A 19,636-nucleotide genomic window follows, 5' to 3' on the forward strand; every position below is an offset into this window, starting at 1 on the left:
CTCTTGCAAAATTTTAATTATTTATTTATTTATTGTACTCGATATTAAATTTCATGATTTAGGGGAGTGCTCCTCCCCCGCCTTTTTTTTTTTTTAACAGGAATATTAAAAAAAAAGAATTCTCAATTGTTAATCCATGTCAGATCTGGTGAGTGGTGACTACGATCGACTGCAGGCCATTTATTTAATTTATTTTCCTTTACGCCCTCCCTTCTGATACGGGTTTATTAATAAATTTTATATGGCATGATGCATCCTTTTTGCGCATGCGCTTGGGTTGACAGTTTCTTTTAAATTTAATTTCTTTATTTAATGATAAGGAATACCAACTAAAATTAATTTTTCAAATAAAAAATTATTTGTATTATTCAAATAAAAAAACTTATAATACTGAATAATTATTTTGGATAGGATATGATCAGGGATGAAGCTGGGATTATTTGACAAGGAGGCAAAATTCAAGATATAATTTATTATTAGAAAACTTATTTATTTTTAAAAAAAAAAATATTATACTACCCTATATTTAAATACTAAATAATAAAAAAATCCAAAATGTTTTGTAGGCTGGAGCCCTACTTGCTTTCCTCTAGCTCCGCCCGTGGGTACGATAATTCTATTAAGATAAATTCATAAAAGTAAATTTCAAAAGATAAATTACAGTGAAACTCGAAGAAAATCGTATTGAGAATTGTTTGAGGCAACGCAAAGATATTATATGAAGCAAGGCTGCTTTAGATACTACTCTAAGGCCTAAACTTATATGTGATACAAAAGTATGAAAATAAAACCAACCTGGGAGTTAGTTTCTAGTTAGGAAAAATACTATTTACGACAATTATATATTAATGCCCACATCAGACAATAAAAAAATAAACTTTAAAAGGTAAAACATTGAATAATTTACAAAGACTAAATAAAAAAATCTTGAGCTCAACACTATCTGGAATCTTCTAGAATAATTGCTATAGTAAAATCTTATTGGTTTAAGAGAATGCTTGAGACGGTGGTAAGATATTCAATCTCAATATCAATAGTATTTTGATGTAAAATTTTATTTTCTTAACACATGAGTCATCAAATTTGAGAGATTTGAGAGAAAGTCGCTTGAAATAAATAAATAAATAAGTTGATAAATAATTATTTTTCAATGACAAAACTCGATTATTTTATATCAATAAATTCTATTTTATGAATAAAGTTTGATGGTAGTGATTTTTTTTCTATAAACATACTTGAAAAATAGATTGAGTTCAATTTATATTTTTTTTATTCAATTTATTTTTATTTATATTTTAGTGATTTTGGGTTGGTAGATGATTTATGGAGGTTTTTATGTTTTTTTGAAATGTTTTAAGTGAAAATAAGTAGAAAATTAAATTTTTAGGCAAACTCTTTGATTTTCCAGCCATGGACTAAGTTTTGGGTAGAAGCTAAGTAAGCAACCTATTGCTTGTTTAATAAAAAAAGGACTGTTGAGGGCAAAAAATAAAATAAAAATAGGAGTGAGCTTGGCCCATCAACACTTAACTTTTTTTTTATTTGTAAATTCGCGGCTTGGTTCGTTTACAAGCCCACCTATTAAAAATAACAGAGTTGAGCTCCAAGCTTTGGATATTATTGAACACTTTCATTAGAGGGGGAGATCTGTGGGTTACAGTGTGTTCCCGTTCAAGATTTCAGGTTCGTCTGTTGCCAGGTGTAAACAATTCTATGGAGTCATTAAACTTTGGCTTTAAAATTTGAGATAAAGTTTTTAAGGACAAAACTAGTATACTTTTTTAAACTATAAAAGCAAAGTGTTATTTAAATATCAAACTATAAGCCAGTCTGAAAGTGTGGTTTTGGTTTTTTTTTAAAAGTATTTTTTTATTTCTAAACGCATCAAAATAATGTTTTTTTATTTTTTAACAATTATTTTTGAAATCAGTGCATCAAAATGATTCAAACATTAAAAAAAAAATTAACAAAAAAAATTAAATTTTTTGAAAACGTGAGTTTGTTCACGTTTCCAAACGCTTTATAATGCAAAGTATTATTTGTCAAATTATAAAGACTTAGCCATGTTTGTGTTTTGTGTTTTGAAAAGATTTAAAAAATTAAATTTTTTTATTTACTTTAAATTAATATTTTTTTGGTGTTTTAGATCATTTTGATATGCTGATGTCAAAATAATTTTTTTAAAAATAAAAAAAATATTATTTTGATACATTTACGAGTAAAAAACATTTTAAAAAACAACCGCAACCACACTTTCAAACACTTTTTTATTTTTAATTTTTTAGTCAAAATAATGAAATTTCCCCAAAAGTGTTTTGCAGCATGCCCATAACAAGAACCGGGTTCCCTTTCTTTTTGAGGTGAACATATTTCAAATTCAAAACAAATAACACATATCAACATGATTATAAATATGTATTCACCGATTCAAATATATTATAGCCAAAATCTGAAAATAAAAGTTAAGAATAGGTTATTTAATTTAGGGTTGAGTTATCAAAATAGATAACATCTTATACATCACATAAACATGTATAAAAATGAAAAAAAAAAAACAGGTATTCACCAATTCAAATACTCAATAGCCAACATTGAAGGATATAATCCTAAAATAAGTAATTTGATCCTAGGTTGATCTTTTAAAATAGATAACAACATATGTATCACAACAAACACACAAACATAAAATGATAAAAAAAAACATGTATTCACCAATTCAAATACCCAATAGTCAACATCCAATGATAAAAGGTGAGAACAAGTCATTTGATCTTAGATTGAGTTCTCAAAATAAATGACAACTTATATACCATAACAAACAAAAACATAAGAATCACATATTAAATGATAAAAGTGTATATTCACAAATTCAAATACCTAATAGTCAACATCCAAGAATAAAATCTGATAACAAGTCATTTAATCCTAGGTTGAGTCCTCAAAGTAAATGATAGCTTATAAATCACAACAAACACAAACATAAAAATCAAATAATAAATGATAAAAACACAAGAATCATATAATAAATGAAAAAAACATGTATTTGTCAATTGAAATACCCGATAATCAACATCTAAAAATATGAGCCAATAATAGGTCATCTAATCTCGAATTGAGTTCTTGAAATAAATGATAGATTATACATCACAACAAACATAAATATAATAATCAAATAATAAATAATAAAAACATGCACTCTCCAATTTAAATACCCAATAATCAACATCTAACAACATTTAAGGATAGAAGTTGATAACAAGTCATCTAATAATGAGTTATATTCTTGAAATAAATAAAATACTCGATAGTCAACATCCAATGATAGAAATTGATAACAAGTCATCTAATAATTGGTTGAGTTCTTGAAATAAATGAGAAATTATACATAACCCAACAAAAAAAATAGACACAAAATTCATAACATTGATTGAAAATCTTTATTTTGGCATAAATATCACAACAAACAAACCCATTTTCATATATAAAATTTCAATATCAAGGTTAAATTATTAGGCCTCGGATAAACCAAAGTCAAACTCAATTCTCTTAATCTCATCTTGTGGTTTTGATTTTTATTCTCATTACATCTTATAAAATAAATCCTCCCCAACTTCATGCTTCTAAAATTGCCACACAATGGTGTGAACATCAATAATTCCAAATATTTCATCATAATATGCATCAAAATCAATATTTTATCACAATATGCATCAAAATCAATAACACGTTAAAAATTAATCAAAATAAGTGATAAAATGTGTTATAATTTTGAAAAAAAATCTTTGAAAGCTGTTGGAGATGGTAGCATTTAGAAATATTGGAGGCGCGTGGGCTCCATGTGCCATTATTTATGCCATCGTGTGGGGACTATGCAGCTGCTGTTGTGTTGCGTTTTGGGCAGGAACACGAGTGCCTTCCCCTCCTCCTCTCTACCTGGCGGTGAGCCTCGTCACCACATAAGGGAGGGAGTTTTGTTTTTTATCTCTCTACGGGTTGCTGCTGTTATTAATCGTTTGATGCGTTTGAAGGGCTATTAATTATTAATTAACAATAAACTAAAACTGCTCAGTGTTTCACTGTGCAAGTCCACAGTGAAACGCTGAGCAGTCTTCTTTTTCCGTTTTTTTTTTTTTTTTTTTTTTTTTTTTTACATTTGACTTTTTTTTCCAGGTTTGTTTTCTTCTTCTGTCTTTTTTAAGCTATTTTTTTTAATTAATGTTTTTTTTTTAAACTTTTTTTGTTAATATTAAATTTTTTTCTATTTAGTTATTAAATTTTCATGATACAGATTTTGGGTTTGATGGGTTAACGCGGATTTTTTTTCTCTTTTTAATTAATTTTTTCGAATGCAATCCACAGTGAAACGCTTAGCTATCTTTGTTTATTTTTTTTTAAGCTGTTTTTTTTTCTTTTTCTTTGTTGTTTTAAGCTGTTTTGTTTTCTTTATTTTTTTAATTAATATTTTTTTTGTTTATTTTTTTTTATTAATGTTTAATTTTTTTCTATTTATTTATTAAACTTTCATTACATGAGTTCCGGGTTTGACGCGTTAACCCGGATTTTTTTCTGGTTTTTCTTTTTAATTAATTTTTTCATTAAATTTTTTTCTATTTAGTTATCAAACTTTCATGACACGGATTCCGGGTTTGACGGGTTTAACCCAATTATTTCTGGGTTAACCCGTAATTTTTTTTTTTCCTATTCAGTTATCAAACTTTCATGACACAAATCACAGATTTGACGGGTTGACCTGGTTTGAAGGGTTAACCCAGTTAATTCAGATTTTTTTTTCTTTTTTTCATTAGTTTTTTTTTTATGTGAAGGCATTTTTTTTAATTAATATGTTTTTGTTTAGTATTTTTGTTTTGTTTTTTTGCTTTTTAATTATTTTTTTAAAATTTAGTTTGTTAATACTGAGTTTTTTTCTATTTAGTTATCAAACTTTCATAACATGAATCTCAGGTTTGATGAATTAACCTGATTTGACGGGTTAACCGAGTTAATTCAGATTTTTTTTTCTTTTTCTTCATTAGTTTTTTTTCTTCCTGTAGGTTTTTTTTCCTTTGTTTTTGTTCTTTTTAATTAATCTTTTTTTTGTTCATTTTAGTTTATTAAGGTTAATTGTTTTCTATTTAGTTATCATACTCTCATGACACGAATCTCAGGTTTGACGGGTTAGCCTGATTTGGTGGGCTAACCCAGTTGATTCGTATTTTTTTTCTTTTTATTTATTAGTTTGTTTTTTTTCCAATTTCATCTTTAATTATTGTAATTAACTATAACTAAAAGACATAAATCTTTTTTCTTTCAATTTTATGACACGAATTCCAAGTTTGACGGGTTAAACCAGTTGATTAAGATTTTTTTTCTTTTTCTTAAGTAGCTTTTTTCTTTTGATTTGATCTTTTTAATATCGATTTGATTAAGAATTAAACTTTAAGATTTGTTTTGTATACTGGTCATTAAATTATTGTGATATCATGAGGAGTTGATTCATATTTTTTTTCTTTTTATTTATTAGTTTTTTTTTCTAATTTCATCTTTAATTATTGTAATTAACTATAACTAAAAGACATAAATCTTTTTTCTTTCAATTTTATGACATGAATTCCAAGTTTGACGGGTTAAACCAGTTGATTAAGATTTTTTTTTCTTTTTCTTAAGTAGCTTTTTTCTTTTGATTTGATCTTTTTAATATCGATTTGATTAAGAATTAAACTTCAAGATTTGTTTTGTATACTGGTCATTAAATTATTGTGATATCATGAGGAGATTTTACTGTACCCCTCCTTGCAAAGCATTATTCATCGGAATAATGTTTTGTTTTATTGTTTTTTCATTCCAATTAATCTTTTTTTCTTTTTAATTTCATTCTGTAATTTTAAATTTTTTTCTTTTTAATTATCACACTTTTATAACAAAACCTTGCAACCAGACTCATATCAAAGGCTCCGGGTTGATGTTGCAACAAAACCCACTTAAACTTGGGTCATGCAAGTTTAATATTATTATTAATATTATAAATAAAATTTTTGGATCATGAGTAACAGATAGACCCAATGCTTTTAGGTATAACTTTGTAGAAAAAACCTAACACTCTTAAATTTTAATTTTTTTAAATATTTTTTATATAAAACAATTGACCCGCAGCGTAGTGCGGGCCACGTATTATTATAACAATAGCTAAAACAACTCAGTGTTTCACTGTGCAAGTCCACAGTGAAACGCTGAGCTATCTTCTTTTTCAGTTTTTTGTTTTTTTTTTTAAGGCTGATTTTTTTTTCTTTTTTCTTTTTATAAGCTTTTTTTTTAATGAATGTTTTTTTTTTTGTTAATGTTAAATTTTTATGATACAAGTTTTGGGTTTGATGGGTTAACCCGGATTTTTTTTTTCTGGTTTTTCTTTTTAATTAGTTTTTCGGGTGCAGTCCATATTGAAACTCTTAGCTGCCTTTTTTTTTGCTTTGTTTTTTTGAGCTTTTTTTTTTTTTGCATTTTTTTTTAAACCTGTTTTGTTTTCTTTGTTTTTTTAATTAATATTTTTTTTGTTTATTTTTTTTTTAATGTTAAATTTTTTTTCTGTTTAGTTATCAAACTTTTATTACATGGGTTACGGGTTTGACGCGTTAACTCGAATTTTTTTTTTATTTTTATTTTTAATTAATTTTTCATTTAATTTAGTTTGTTAATGTCAAATTTTTTCTATTTAGTTATAAAATTTTCATAACAAGGATTCCGAGTTTGATGGATTAACCCAACTAATTCTGGGTTAACCCGTAAATGTTTTTTTTTTTCTATTCAGTTATCAAACTTTCATGACACGAATCCTAAATTTGATGGGTTAACCTGGTTTGAAGGATTAACCCAGTTAATTCAGATTGTTTTTTCTTTTTCTTCAATGGTTTTTTTCTTCATGTAGGTTTTTTTTTTAATTAATATTTTTTTTTAGTATTTTTGTTCTTTTTGCTTCTTTTTTTTTGCTTTATAATTATTATTTTTAAATTTAGTTTGTTAATATTAAGTTTTTTTTATGTTTAGTTATCAAACTTTCATGACACGAATACCAGGTTTGACGGATTAACTTGGTTTGACGGGTTAACCCAGTTAATTCAATTTTTTTTTCTTTTAGTTTTTTTTCTTCATGTAGGTTTTTTTTCCTTTATTTTTGTTCTTTTTAATTAATCTTTTTTTTGTTCATTTTAGTTTATTAATGTTAATTTTTTTTCTATTTAGTTATCTCACTCTCATGATACGAATCTCAGGTTTGACGGGTTAACCTGATTTGGTGGGTTAACCCAGTTGATTCATATTTTTTTTTCTTTTTCTTTATTAGCCTTTTCTTCCAATTTCATCTTTAAATATTATAATTAACTATAACTAAAGACATCAATTTTTTTTTTCTTTCAATTTTATGACATGAATCCCAAGTTTGACGGGTTAAACCAGTTGATTAAGATTTTTTTTCTTTTTCTTAAGTAATTTTTTTTCTTTCAATTTCATCTTTTAATATCGATTTGATTAAGAATTCAACTTTATGATTTGTTTTGTTTACTAGTCATTAAATTATTGTGATCTCATGAGGGGATTTTACTATACCCTTCCTTGCAAAGCACCATTCACCGGAATAATGGTTTGCTTTATTGTTTTTTTATTTCAATTAATTTTTTTTTAAGTTTTGTTATGTAATATTAAATGTTTTTCCTTTTTAATTATCATATTTTTATAACAAAACCTTGCAACGAGACTCATATTAAAAGCTTCGAGTTTGATGTTGCAATCAAACTCACTTAAACTTGGATCATGCAAGTTTAATATTATTATTAATATTATAAATATAACTTTTGGGTAAGGAGTGACAGACAAACCTAATGCTCTTAGGTATAACTTTGTAGAAAAACATAATACTCTTAAAAATTTTAACTTTTTTTAATATTTTTTATATAAACAAATTGACCCGCAGCGTAGCGCGGCCATATAACTAGCAATAAACTAAAAACTGCTCAGGGCTTCACTGTGCAAGTCCACAGTGAAACGCTGAGCTGTCTTATTTTTCTCTTTTTTTTTTTTTCAGGCTTTTTTTTCTTCTTCTGTCTTTTTTAATTAATGTTTTTTCTTTCAATTTTTATGACACGAATTCCAAGTTTGACGGGTTAAACCAGTTGATTAAGATTTTTTTTCTTTTTCTTAAGTAGCTTTTTTCTTTTGATTTGATCTTTTTAATATCGATTTGATTAAGAATTAAAACTTTAAGATTTGTTTTGTATACTGGTCATTAAATTATTGTGATATCATGAGGAGTTGATTCATATTTTTTTTCTTTTTATTTATTAGTTTTTTTTTCTAATTTCATCTTTAATTATTGTAATTAACTATAACTAAAAGACATAAATCTTTTTTCTTTCAATTTTATGACACGAATTCCAAGTTTGACGGGTTAAACCAGTTTGATTAAGATTTTTTTTCTTTTTCTTAAGTAGCTTTTTTCTTTTGATTTGATCTTTTTAATATCGATTTGATTAAGAATTAAACTTTAAGATTTGTTTTGTATACTGGTCATTAAATTATTTTGATCTCATGAGGAGATTTTACTGTACCCCTCTTTGCAAAGCATTATTCATCGGAATAATATTTTGTTTTATTGTTCTTTTCATTCCAACTAATCTTTTTTTCTTTTTAATTTCATTCTATAATATTAAATTTTTTTTCTTTTTAACGATCACACTTTTATAACAAAACCTTGCAACCAGACTCATATCAAAGGCTTCGGGTTTGATGTTGCAAACAAAACTCACTTAAACTTGGGTCATGCAAGTTTAATATTATTATTAATATTATAAATAAAATTTTTGGATCATGAGTAACAGATAGACCCAATGCTTTTAGGTATAACTTTGTAGAAAAACCTAACACTCTTAAATTTTAATTTTTTAAATATTTTTTATATAAAAAAATTGACCCGCAGCGTAGATGCGTGCCACGTATTATTATAACAATAGCTAAAACAGCTCAGTGTTTCACTGTGCAAGTCCACAGTGAAACGCTAAGCTGTCTTCTTTTTAGTTTTTTTTTTTTTTTAAGGCTGTTTTTTTTTCTTTTTTTCTTTTTTATAAGCTGTTTTTTTTTAATGAATGTTTTTTTTTTTGTTAATGTTAAATTTTTTTCTATTTAATTATCAAATTTTTATGATACAAGTTTTGGGTTTGGTGGGTTAACCTAGATTTTTTTTTTCTGGTTTTTTCTTTTTAATTAGTTTTTTCGGGTGCAGTCCATATTGAAACTCTTAGCTGCCTTTTTTTTTTGCTTTGTTTTTTTGAGTTTTTTTTTTTTTGCTTTTTTTTTTTAACCTGTTTTGTTTTCTTTGTTTTTTTTTAATTAATATTTTTTTTGTTTAATTTTTTTTTGTTAATGTTAAATTTTTTTCTGTTTAGTTATCAAACTTTTATTACATGGGTTACGGGTTTGACGCGTTAACTCGAATTTTTTCTGATTTTTCTTTTTAATTAATTTTTCATTTAATTTAGTTTGTTAATGTCACATTTTTTCTATTTAGTTATAAAATTTTCATAACACGGATTCCGGGTTTGATGGATTAACCCAACTAATTCTGGGTTAACCCGTAAATGTTTTTTTTTATTCAGTTATCAAACTTTCATGACACGAATCCTAAATTTGATGGGTTAACCTGGTTTGAAGGATTAACCTAGTTAATTCAGATTGTTTTTCTTTTTCTTCATTGGTTTTTTTCTTCATGTAGGTTTTTTTTTTTTTAATTAATATTTTTTTTGTTTAGTATTTTTGTTCTTTTTGCTTTTTTTTTTTGCTTTATAATTATTATTTTTTAAATTTAATTTGTTAATATTAAGTTTTTTATGTTCAGTTATCAAACTTTCATGACACAAATACCAGGTTTGACGGATTAACCTGGTTTGACGGGTTAACCCAATTAATTCAATTTTTTTTTTTCGTCAGTTTTTTTTCTTCATGTAGGTTTTTTTTCCTTTATTTTTGTTCTTTTTAATTAATCTTTTTTTTGTTCATTTAGTTTATTAATGTTAATTTTTTTCTATTTAGTTATCTCACTCTCATGACACGAATCTCAGGTTTGACGGGTTAACCTGATTTGGTGGTTAACCCAATTGATTCATATTTTTTTTTTCTTTTTCTTTATTAGCCTTTTCTTCCAATTTCATCTTTAAATATTATAATTAACTATAACTAAAGACATCAATTTTTTTTTTTCTTTCAATTTTATGACATGAATCCCAAGTTTGACGGGTTAAACCAGTTGATTAAGATTTTTTTTCTTTTTCTTAAGTAATTTTTTTTCTTTCAATTTCATCTTTTAATATCGATTTGATTAAGAATTCAAACTTTATGATTTGTTTTGTTTACTGGTCATTAAATTATTGTGATCTCATGAGGGGATTTACTATACCCTTCCTTGCAAAGCACCATTCATCAGAATAATGGTTTGCTTTATTGTTTTTTTATTTTCAATTATTTTTTTTTTTAAGTTTTATTCTGTAATATTAAATGTTTTTCCTTTTTAATTATCATATTTTTATAACAAAACCTTGCAACGAGACTCATATTAAAAGCTTCGAGTTTGATGTTGCAATCAAACTCACTTAAACTTGGATCATGCAAGTTTAATATTATTATTAATATTATAAATATAACTTTTAGGTAAGGAGTGACAGACAAACCTAATGCTCTTAGGTATAATTTTGTAGAAAAATATAATACTCTTAAATTTTAACTTTTTTTAATATTTTTTATATAAAAAAATTGACCCACAGCGTAGCGCGGACCATATAACTAGTTTAAGGTAAAGGCCGTCACCTCAGTTGTCCATAAATTCACATCTTTACTTTTATGACCGATGTTATTTTAGATAAAGCTCACATATATAATTATCCGATACAAAATATTTTTATAAGCTTCTTTAAATCCAATATAATTATAATTATGGATAATTGAGAGAGAAACTTATAACCACGTGGCTCAACAACATTAAATCTAAATATAAAAATAAAAATCAATCATGAATAATGCTAATCTTGCGTAAGGATTGAAAAATAACTACAAATGAACTGCGAAGGAAAACAATCAAACTGCAAGTAAGCCTAATTATATGGATGAATACAATCCAAGACAACAATTTTTTTTTATATTAAAACAATAGTATATTAGATCAATTAATTTTTTTATAATAATCAAAATTTATTGATGATTACAGAATTTTATTAAATATATGAAGTTCTACCTGAAAAAAAATTGAAGAGAGACATACAAAAAATAAAAGATATACATATTTATAGGAAAGATAGACGGTTTGAAAAGGAAAATTAAAATGCAAAGCTATATTTGATGTACTAGTTTGTCCACTTTAATATTCCTTATGGTCTTATGAAAAGATCATTTATTGTGTATGGTCACATTAACATTTTAGTCCAGTTCATCTCCTCATTCTAAAAAATATAACTGTTTTGAGTAGTTTATATAGTTCACAAAATCAACTCGAGTTAATTTGTTATATTTATGTATAGATTATGAGATTAAGATAACCCAATAAAAAATAAATTATGAAATGTAATTTCTAATTAATTCAATGTTAAAAGATGAACTTGAAAATCTAAATCAATTAAAAAAAAAACAAGTTAATATGGCTAGGTTAACCTGCTAAACATGCAACTCATGTCATGAGATTATGATAACCTCATAAAAATTAAATTATAATAAATTATAAAATCAAATCTTAATAAATTTAATATTAAAAAATAAAAATAAATTTTTTTCCCATTATTCTTGAACATCGAGAGACAAATTGTAAATTCACGGCTTGGTTCGTTTACAAGCCCGCCTATTAGAACATTTAGAACGTGTTTGGCAGTGTGGTAGCGGTTGATTTTCAAATAGCTTTTCGTGCCGAAATACATGCCAATGGTATTTTTTTATTTTTTTAAAAATTATTTTTGATATCAGCACATCAAAATGATCTAAAAAGTACAAACCGCACTCAATTTTAATAATAAAAAAAAATTTTAAATTTAATGAAACACCGTTTGGAATGCAATGCGAAACGGTTTCTTAGATACAAATTATAACAGAGATAAACGTCAGTAGCAACGTTGGCTATGTTTCCTTTACTTTTTATTAGGGCAAATCTCCACTACCCTACATACTTAGTTGTTTCCGACAGTTTGTATGACCAGACGGCAGGAAAAAGAAAGAATATGAACAGAAGAACAAGTAATCTATGCAAGCAAGCATTGATATCGAGCTAGAGTGAGAAGCATCGAAGAATTCAACTGTGAAACACCATTTCTATCAGTAGTTTATTCCCTCTCGAAGCCAACGACGACTTACACAAGAAAATAAAATTAAGGAGGACGGAAGAGCTACAAAATCTCACAATTACAACCCGTTTAAAAATGAACAGAAGCTTGTATCTACTTTCCAGAAGCCGACTTTCGGTTGCTCCTTATGCCAACGTAAAACAACATTTATGTGTTTTAATTAATTTCCGTAATTGATTTCTGGATATTCACAGGAAAAGGAAACTAAATCTTTGGATGGAATCATATCCACTCGACTGATTAATTAATTTTTATGCTTGAAACCTAAAAGAATGACCTTCTTCCGTCTCTTTATACAAAGCTAAATAGCAGGAAAATTCACTTTGAACAAGTAGCCCAGGCAGATGGCCAAGAATATTAGCGCCCAGCCTCACGAACACACTAGGAGCGGGGAACAAAGGTGCCGACACAGCCGAGCCCCACGATGAAGAAGGCGATTGCTTGCGCATAAAGGTATATGAAGTAGTGGTTCTTCCCAAAGACAACATCATAGCAACCGCAGAAGAAGAGGTAAGCTCCAGTCCCGAGCTCTAATAAATGGAGCCTGTCAACGTTCAGTGTAATTATGTATGAGTGCATAAATAGTTCTAATTAACTTTGCTAGCTACATATTCACAGAAGAAAATTTAACACACATGCATACCTTTCTCCAAATCTAAACCGGGGTTTCTTGGCTGCTTTGTTAGCTTTACTCTTGAGAGCATCCCCCAGTTTCTCAGTGACGATCCACTCATTCACTCTACCAGCCTCTAGCAAGCCAATGAAGGTAGCCTTAGTGCGATGCAGCGACATGACATTCTCAAAGAGGATCCAGAAAACCAGTAAGTGGAGTGACCTGCAAGAAAAACAACAAAAACATGGTGGAGTATTAAATATCATAGAGAAGTTCTTAGCGATCCATCTGCAGTTTGAGAAATTTTATGCTCCTTGAAAAGTCGATAGACAAAAGCAATACATAACCTACCTTGGGGTTCCAACTGCATTTAGAATGGTAATGATGGAAGGGATATAAACAGCTCCCCACTTAGGGACCTCGACTTCAGGCACCAGAACAGTTGCCGGCAACACAACACAGTAAAAGATAAATGTAACAAGGTGAGCTACGATCTTCCTAACCAAGAAGAAGCTGTAGATTACGTGCACCTTCTTCCACGATGTCACTTTCTGCATTATTCAGTACGTGGACGAAAAATGAATTATTAGCAAATCACTTCTCTTAATTAGTTGTTTCCTCCACAATCTCTTACTTACAAAAGAATATCGAAGCCAAAAGAAAAAAAAAAAATCTAACTTGCCTTGTTTGTTATAATTTCCAAGAACATTTTTCTGAAAAGGTTAGCAGGACCACAAGACCACCGGTGCTGTTGATAGCGATATGCTTTCAATGTACTGGGCAATTCATTTTTCACCTGTAGTCAATATTGCATTAATTAATGAACACTACATTTACTTACTATTATACTTGAAATTAATGATATTTTAAGATGAAACAATCATTTAAGCATCTTTCAAATTTTATAACAAGACATGCATACAAGTGCCTCGAAAATGAAACTTTTGTAAGAATTTTCAGCACATGAGCGTGTCAGAACTCACAAGTTAATCTATTCAAGTAACTTGCACCACTGTTGTTTAAGACAAACAATACACAACTAGCACTGGTCATTTTAATAATTTAATTAGATGTAAACTTCTATAATTTGCACCACTTTGCATACATAGGTAGCTAGGGATTAATCTTCATGTATGCAAACAACTTTTTATATATATATAATTCACAAAGTACCTTGACACTGCTAAGGTACAGGAATTCCCAGCCTTTGAGACTAGCTCGGACGGCTAGGTCCATGTCCTCCACCGTCGTCCTGTCCTTCCACCCCCCAGCTTCATTAAGTGCAGCAATTCTCCATACACCTGCCGTTCCTGCAGCATAACGCGGGATATTTCATATCAGAACAAACTAATTTATGGCAAATGCAGCTTAACTTCAATTCAATGGTATGATTTACCATTGAAGCCAAAGAAGGCATACGTGGAGGAGCCCACTTCTTGTTCAACTGTAAAATGGTAATCCAGTGACATTTCTTGCATTCTTGTCATCAAGCACTCATCAGCATTCACTGCAAACAGCAAAGAAAGCCATTTCCATGTCACCAACATAGATAGCTGTCATAGATTTTGCAGATAATTACAACCCACCATGTTTACTGCTCAAGAAAACATCAAAATCAAGTGGAGTGTCGGTCAGTAGAGACAGATTGTGACGGGCATGAGGTCCACCATTAAGTTCGCACATGCAGCTGTTAGGAATATTAAGAAGAGGGTTTTTGGTTTTGCATGTTAGACAGACAGATATACCCCTTGGGATATCCAGGAACGGCCAAACATGCCCTTGCTCTCGCTTCCTCTTTTAGACTTATCAAGGGTCCATGTATTACAAGGATCAAGAACCATATCCTTGGTTCGAGACACCCTGGCAGCTTTTGCAGCAAAAAGCTGAAAGGCAGCACCCGCTGCTGAAAATCCTTTCAGATTGCCGTATATTATGTGGGCCAACAGCCATCCTTGGCGGTCCATTTACAATCAAGACCATGCATGTGTTTAATGGTGTTTATGAATGTAGTGGTAATTATTTTTTAAAATATAATTTGTAAAAATTATATTAAAATTATTTGAAAAACATAAATTTTTTTATTTTAAATAAAAAAAATAGGAAAGCTTACAAAACCAATTAATAGCCTTTCTTTACACGTGGAATCAAGAACACAAATTTAATCGACGAGGACCATTTATCTTTTTTGGATGCTTTCAACTTATGATCTGATGTGTTTTAAAGAGCACCACTACCTAGTAAGATTTGAAGAGAGGAAAATATAACACAAAAAAATAAATGTCATAAATTCCAACCTAAATTTCGTCGCCACCTGCCGTTAAATTTGATTTAAACATATTAAATGTCCCTCGCGGGTGCAGCACCTTACATAGCCAACAAAATTAATTAAATAAAAATCATATGGTAGGTGTCCTAATAAGAGTTTAAGACTAAAAGATTTGTTCTCATTATGATTTTAAATTGAAATCCTATAATTGCTAATATAATGATCATTAAAAATTTATATAATTGTTAATTTCAGAGCCTGTAAAATTAATCGAGATACATACAAACTAATCCGAACATTTATATTAATAAAAAATTACATTAATAAAACAAATTTTTTTTATTTTAAAAAAACATATAAATGCAAAAAGACTATTGAGATTACCTGACAAATACTTTTAAAATAGTTTTTTCTAAAAAAATATATATTAAAATATTTTGTTAATTTTTAATACTAATATATTCAAATAAAAAAAATATCAATTTAATATTTTTTTAAATAAAAATAATTTTAAAACACATTTAAAAACTGAAAAAAACACGTCCGACGTCAATTTTTATCATTTATATATATATATATATATATATATATATATATACTGGTAGTATATAATAAAGATTTGAGATGTTTTTAAAGCGCAGTTGGGACAGTTTGGCAAGTGGGTCCACCTAAATACACACAGCCATACATCACACGTGTCGGATCCAGATGGCAATCAAGGATTAGATGGTGTTAGATCTACGAGGTAGGACCCAGCAGCACAGCACAGCACCCAAACAAAAGACCCACCGACAATTTCTAGAGAAGAGTGAAACCAAAATTAAGCACCTAAATTAACAGTAATGACAGCCAAATTAAGGTCGGAGAAAATAGTGATTAAAGCGAGGTTACCGAATTTCCAACGAGTCTGGACCAAACCCAATTCTGGATTGTGGTCTAGAAACGGAATGGTGCGCCGTAAAAAATCAGGCTCCGGCTGGAAATCTGCGTCAAAAATGGCGACGTAATCGCAACTCTTCACGTAGCTCCGTTTCATACCTTCTTTCAACGCCCCTGATTTATAGCCATTTCTGCTATCTCTAACCTCATACTTTATGTTTATCCCTTTGCTCGCCCGCCTCTGACACTCCAGCTCCACCATGTCCTGCATTTTGACATAATTTAGTTCTCACCCTCCACCTTTCTAATTCCGAGCGCACATATACGTTGGAAAACGGGATTAAAAAAGAATAATCCTCTTAAGATCACTAGATGAATGTCACATGAGTATATTACATGTTTGTTACCTTGATTGTTGGGTCTGTTGAATCGTCGAGGACTTGAATTATGATTCGGTCTGAGGGCCAAGAGAGACCACATGCAGCTCCGATTGAAAGCTGATAAACCTGCAAGACGGATTAAAAATGTGAAAAACACAAGTTTAATAATGCAAATCTAGTGGTTGTAGTGTTGATAAAGAAAGAGGAAAAGGAAAAGGACCTCTCGTTCGTTGTACATTGGGATTTGAACCAGAACCATGGGATAAATTGAGTTCCCCGCCTCAACATCATCTTTCATGGGCTCCCATTTGTATCGCCTATCTGGCTTCCGACCAAAAAGCTTAACTAACACGATAACGATGCCCATGTAAACCCTCTCAATGAACAACATCAAAGACATGATCAAACAAATGGCAACCGCGAGCCTTAGTAGAGGAACTATCAATGGTGCTTTGATCTGGCCCCAAATCATAGCAAATTGCATTGCTACGTCATCTCTAGCACCTTGAAATGCATCGGGAATAATTTGTGTTGAGGTTAGCCTCTCCATTTGTCGCCTTCTCTTGAGCTATATATGATTATGTACTTAACAAGGGCACAAAACAGAGCAAAAACAGAGGATGGTTAACAAATGCGAAGCTAGAATAAACAGTTTTTATTCAGGAAACCCACTAGCTAGCTAGATCTGAATGTGTCTCGAAGGACCTCCTTTGACAAAAGCGTGAGAATATTTCTTTTTTGGCTTTGTGATTTTGCTTCTGGTATACGCAACAATTAAACAACGGACACACAGAGCTGGGATGTCAGTCACTGCTTGAGAAAACCCTACTATACAGACACCCACAAAAGATAACCAGAAGAAGAAACCCTCTTGAGCTGTCAATCCACCATAAAAAAGAAAGAAGAAGAAGCTGGAAGAAGCAGACAGCAAAGAAAAGACAAATTTGTCGTGTGTGTGGTTTATGCTCTGAAGAGAGAAGGTAAAACAATAATTTGCAAAATGGAAAGTTATTTCTGCTTCAGGAAACAGAAGCAGAAACAACCCGAACAGAAATCTAGAAACAGAGAGAAGAAATAAATGAAGAGAGCATGAAAAAACGAAACAGAATAATGCCGTTTATATAAGAGGGTCTCCCTGAATTTCTCTCTCTTCCCAGTTTTTGTTTTTTATTTTTAAATCACTTCCCTCCTCTGTATTCTTTTCATCACTTCTCATTGTAAAGGGTAGAGTCCTCCTCCCTCCTCAACCACAATTACACCGCTTATTTAAAGCAAGCACAGAACAGGGTGAAAAATGGAGTAACTAACGGCTAGCAGCCTCCAGCAGTGATTCTTGCAAAATGCATGTCGCCCCATCTGGACAGCCCTCCAGGTTAGATACAAGGAAAGTGAGGAAGATAACAAAAAACCATGAATAAATTCATTAATCAGGGATACAACTAAGAAACTTTTTGAGATTAAGTTCGTTGATTTTATTTTGAAAAAATAGATTCGAATGTAATTATAAGTCTTATGGGTTAAAAAATTTAATCATTTAGAAGGTGGACCGGTCCCTCTTAGTCACCCAATTTTTCCTCACATGGAAAAATACAGCATTGAAATGGATGGAGCATCTAGATCGCGAGGCTCATCATAAATAACGGTTGTCGATTTTCTATGGTTTTTTTTTTTTTTTGGGAATCATCTATTATAATTTCTAGATTAAAAATCACTAAATTTATCATAAAATTCCAAATTAAAAGAGAAAAAATAGGAAATAATTAAGTTTGAAAGAGAGAAAAAGGAAATAATTGGAAGAAAATCCTGGTTGTTTCTCTCTTATAAATTTATATATGCTTACCTCATATCGACATGATTGAAAAAACCATCACAAGATCGGCTTATAATGCAGAAATATTTTATTGAAAAAATAATACCACGTAGGACGAGCACCAATAACTATTATTAAAAAAAAAACAAAAAAACACACAAGTAGTGACTTGTCATATTCTATTTTTTAAAGCAGAGTAAAACACGCATATAGTATAATCTTTCCATGTGCATGCTTCATAGTCAATGTACCATCTAAAGTCATGTTTGTGTGCATGTTTGGTTGCCGGTTGTATCTGTGTATTGGCTGGAATCTTCTATTTGCATGTTACGCAAGTGTTTCTGTTTTATTTTATTTATTTACGAGATCGAGTGGATTAATTAAGATTAAAATGACAGGCAAGTTACTGAAAATACAGTCTGAAAACAAAATCCATTCTATTCTACTTTCTGAGCATCCTTTCTTTCAGTTGGAAATGAGAAGATACATAGAAATTGCCCGCAACAAAAGGTTTATACTCCCCCAATTATTAACCGACATATAATTGTGGGTCCTTTTTATTAAATAAATAATAAAAGGCCATGTCTTTAAACTATATATATATATATAAAGGTCACGTTTTTCATATTATTTTAAAGGTCATGCCTTAAAATTAAATTAAAACCTAAATCTCCTCTTGAAGTTAATGTATCCCAAGAGAGAGATTACTTTGATTACAGCAGTAATTTTTTTTTTTTTTTTTTTTATCATTCAATATTTTATGTTCTGATACATTAATTTTTTTATAATTTAATCCTTATCCATGAATGAGGACCTCGAAGTGTGAAATAAATTTTTTGTTGCTTGATTTTAAAAAATAAAATTTTATTTTATTGATTTATATCAATTAAATTATGAGGATTAAATTTAAAACTTTAACAAATATTGAACACTTTAATTTTGTCCCACTAAATTAAGACAAAGAGGATTCTTCCCGAGCTTTCAGTGCTGGAGAAAAGAATGCCAAAATGCTTCACCAATACTTGAAGGTAAAGACAAAGAGGAAACCAACCATCCCGAAGTAATTTTTTTTTTTTTTATCCAAACAATTTTTTTTATTTAAATTTTTTTCATTTAGATCTATTTTAGAAATATGATTATGATTACTTTTTTAAAAAAAAATTATTTATAAATATATTAAAATAATATTTTTTTTTAAAAAAATTATTTTTAAAATCAGCAAATTAAAATAATCTAAAACTATAAAAAATATTAATTTAAAGTAAATAAAAAAATAAAAAAAATTATTATTTTTAAATATTTTTAAAACAAAAAATAGATAAAAATTAA

General features: G+C 29.0%; 1 protein-coding gene across 1 annotated transcript; it reads right to left on the reverse strand.

Moving 5' to 3' along the window:
- Positions 1-12,314: 12,314 nt before the first annotated feature.
- On the reverse strand, positions 12,315-17,920 carry LOC118048200 (glucomannan 4-beta-mannosyltransferase 9). Its single transcript, XM_035057789.2, has 9 exons — positions 16,718-17,920; positions 16,525-16,623; positions 16,130-16,382; positions 14,369-14,479; positions 14,146-14,282; positions 13,655-13,768; positions 13,324-13,523; positions 13,003-13,194; positions 12,315-12,903 (listed from the first exon to the last, which is right to left on the reverse strand). The coding sequence occupies exons 1-9, from the start codon at positions 17,045-17,047 to the stop codon at positions 12,741-12,743; spliced, it is 1,599 nt and encodes a 532-aa protein (XP_034913680.1). The 5' UTR covers positions 17,048-17,920; the 3' UTR covers positions 12,315-12,740.
- Between the last annotated feature and the right edge of the window lie 1,716 nt (positions 17,921-19,636).

Source organism: Populus alba, chromosome 6 (genome assembly GCF_005239225.2).
Source record: "Populus alba chromosome 6, ASM523922v2, whole genome shotgun sequence".
NCBI classification, from domain to species: Eukaryota; Viridiplantae; Streptophyta; class Magnoliopsida; order Malpighiales; family Salicaceae; genus Populus; species Populus alba.

What these genes read in the sequence shown, in the direction of transcription:
- LOC118048200 (XM_035057789.2), bottom strand. Translation starts at nt 17,047, where the DNA reads ATGGAGAGGCTAACCTCAACACAAATTATTCCCGATGCATTTCAAGGT. An exon ending in CCAGACTCGTTGGAAATTCG is followed by an intron (nt 14,480 to 16,129) that starts GTAACCTCGCTT and finishes TGCTGTTTGCAG; the next exon opens with TGAATGCTGATGAGTGCTTG. An exon ending in TGCCTTCTTTGGCTTCAATG is followed by an intron (nt 14,283 to 14,368) that starts GTAAATCATACC and finishes GTTATGCTGCAG; the next exon opens with GAACGGCAGGTGTATGGAGA.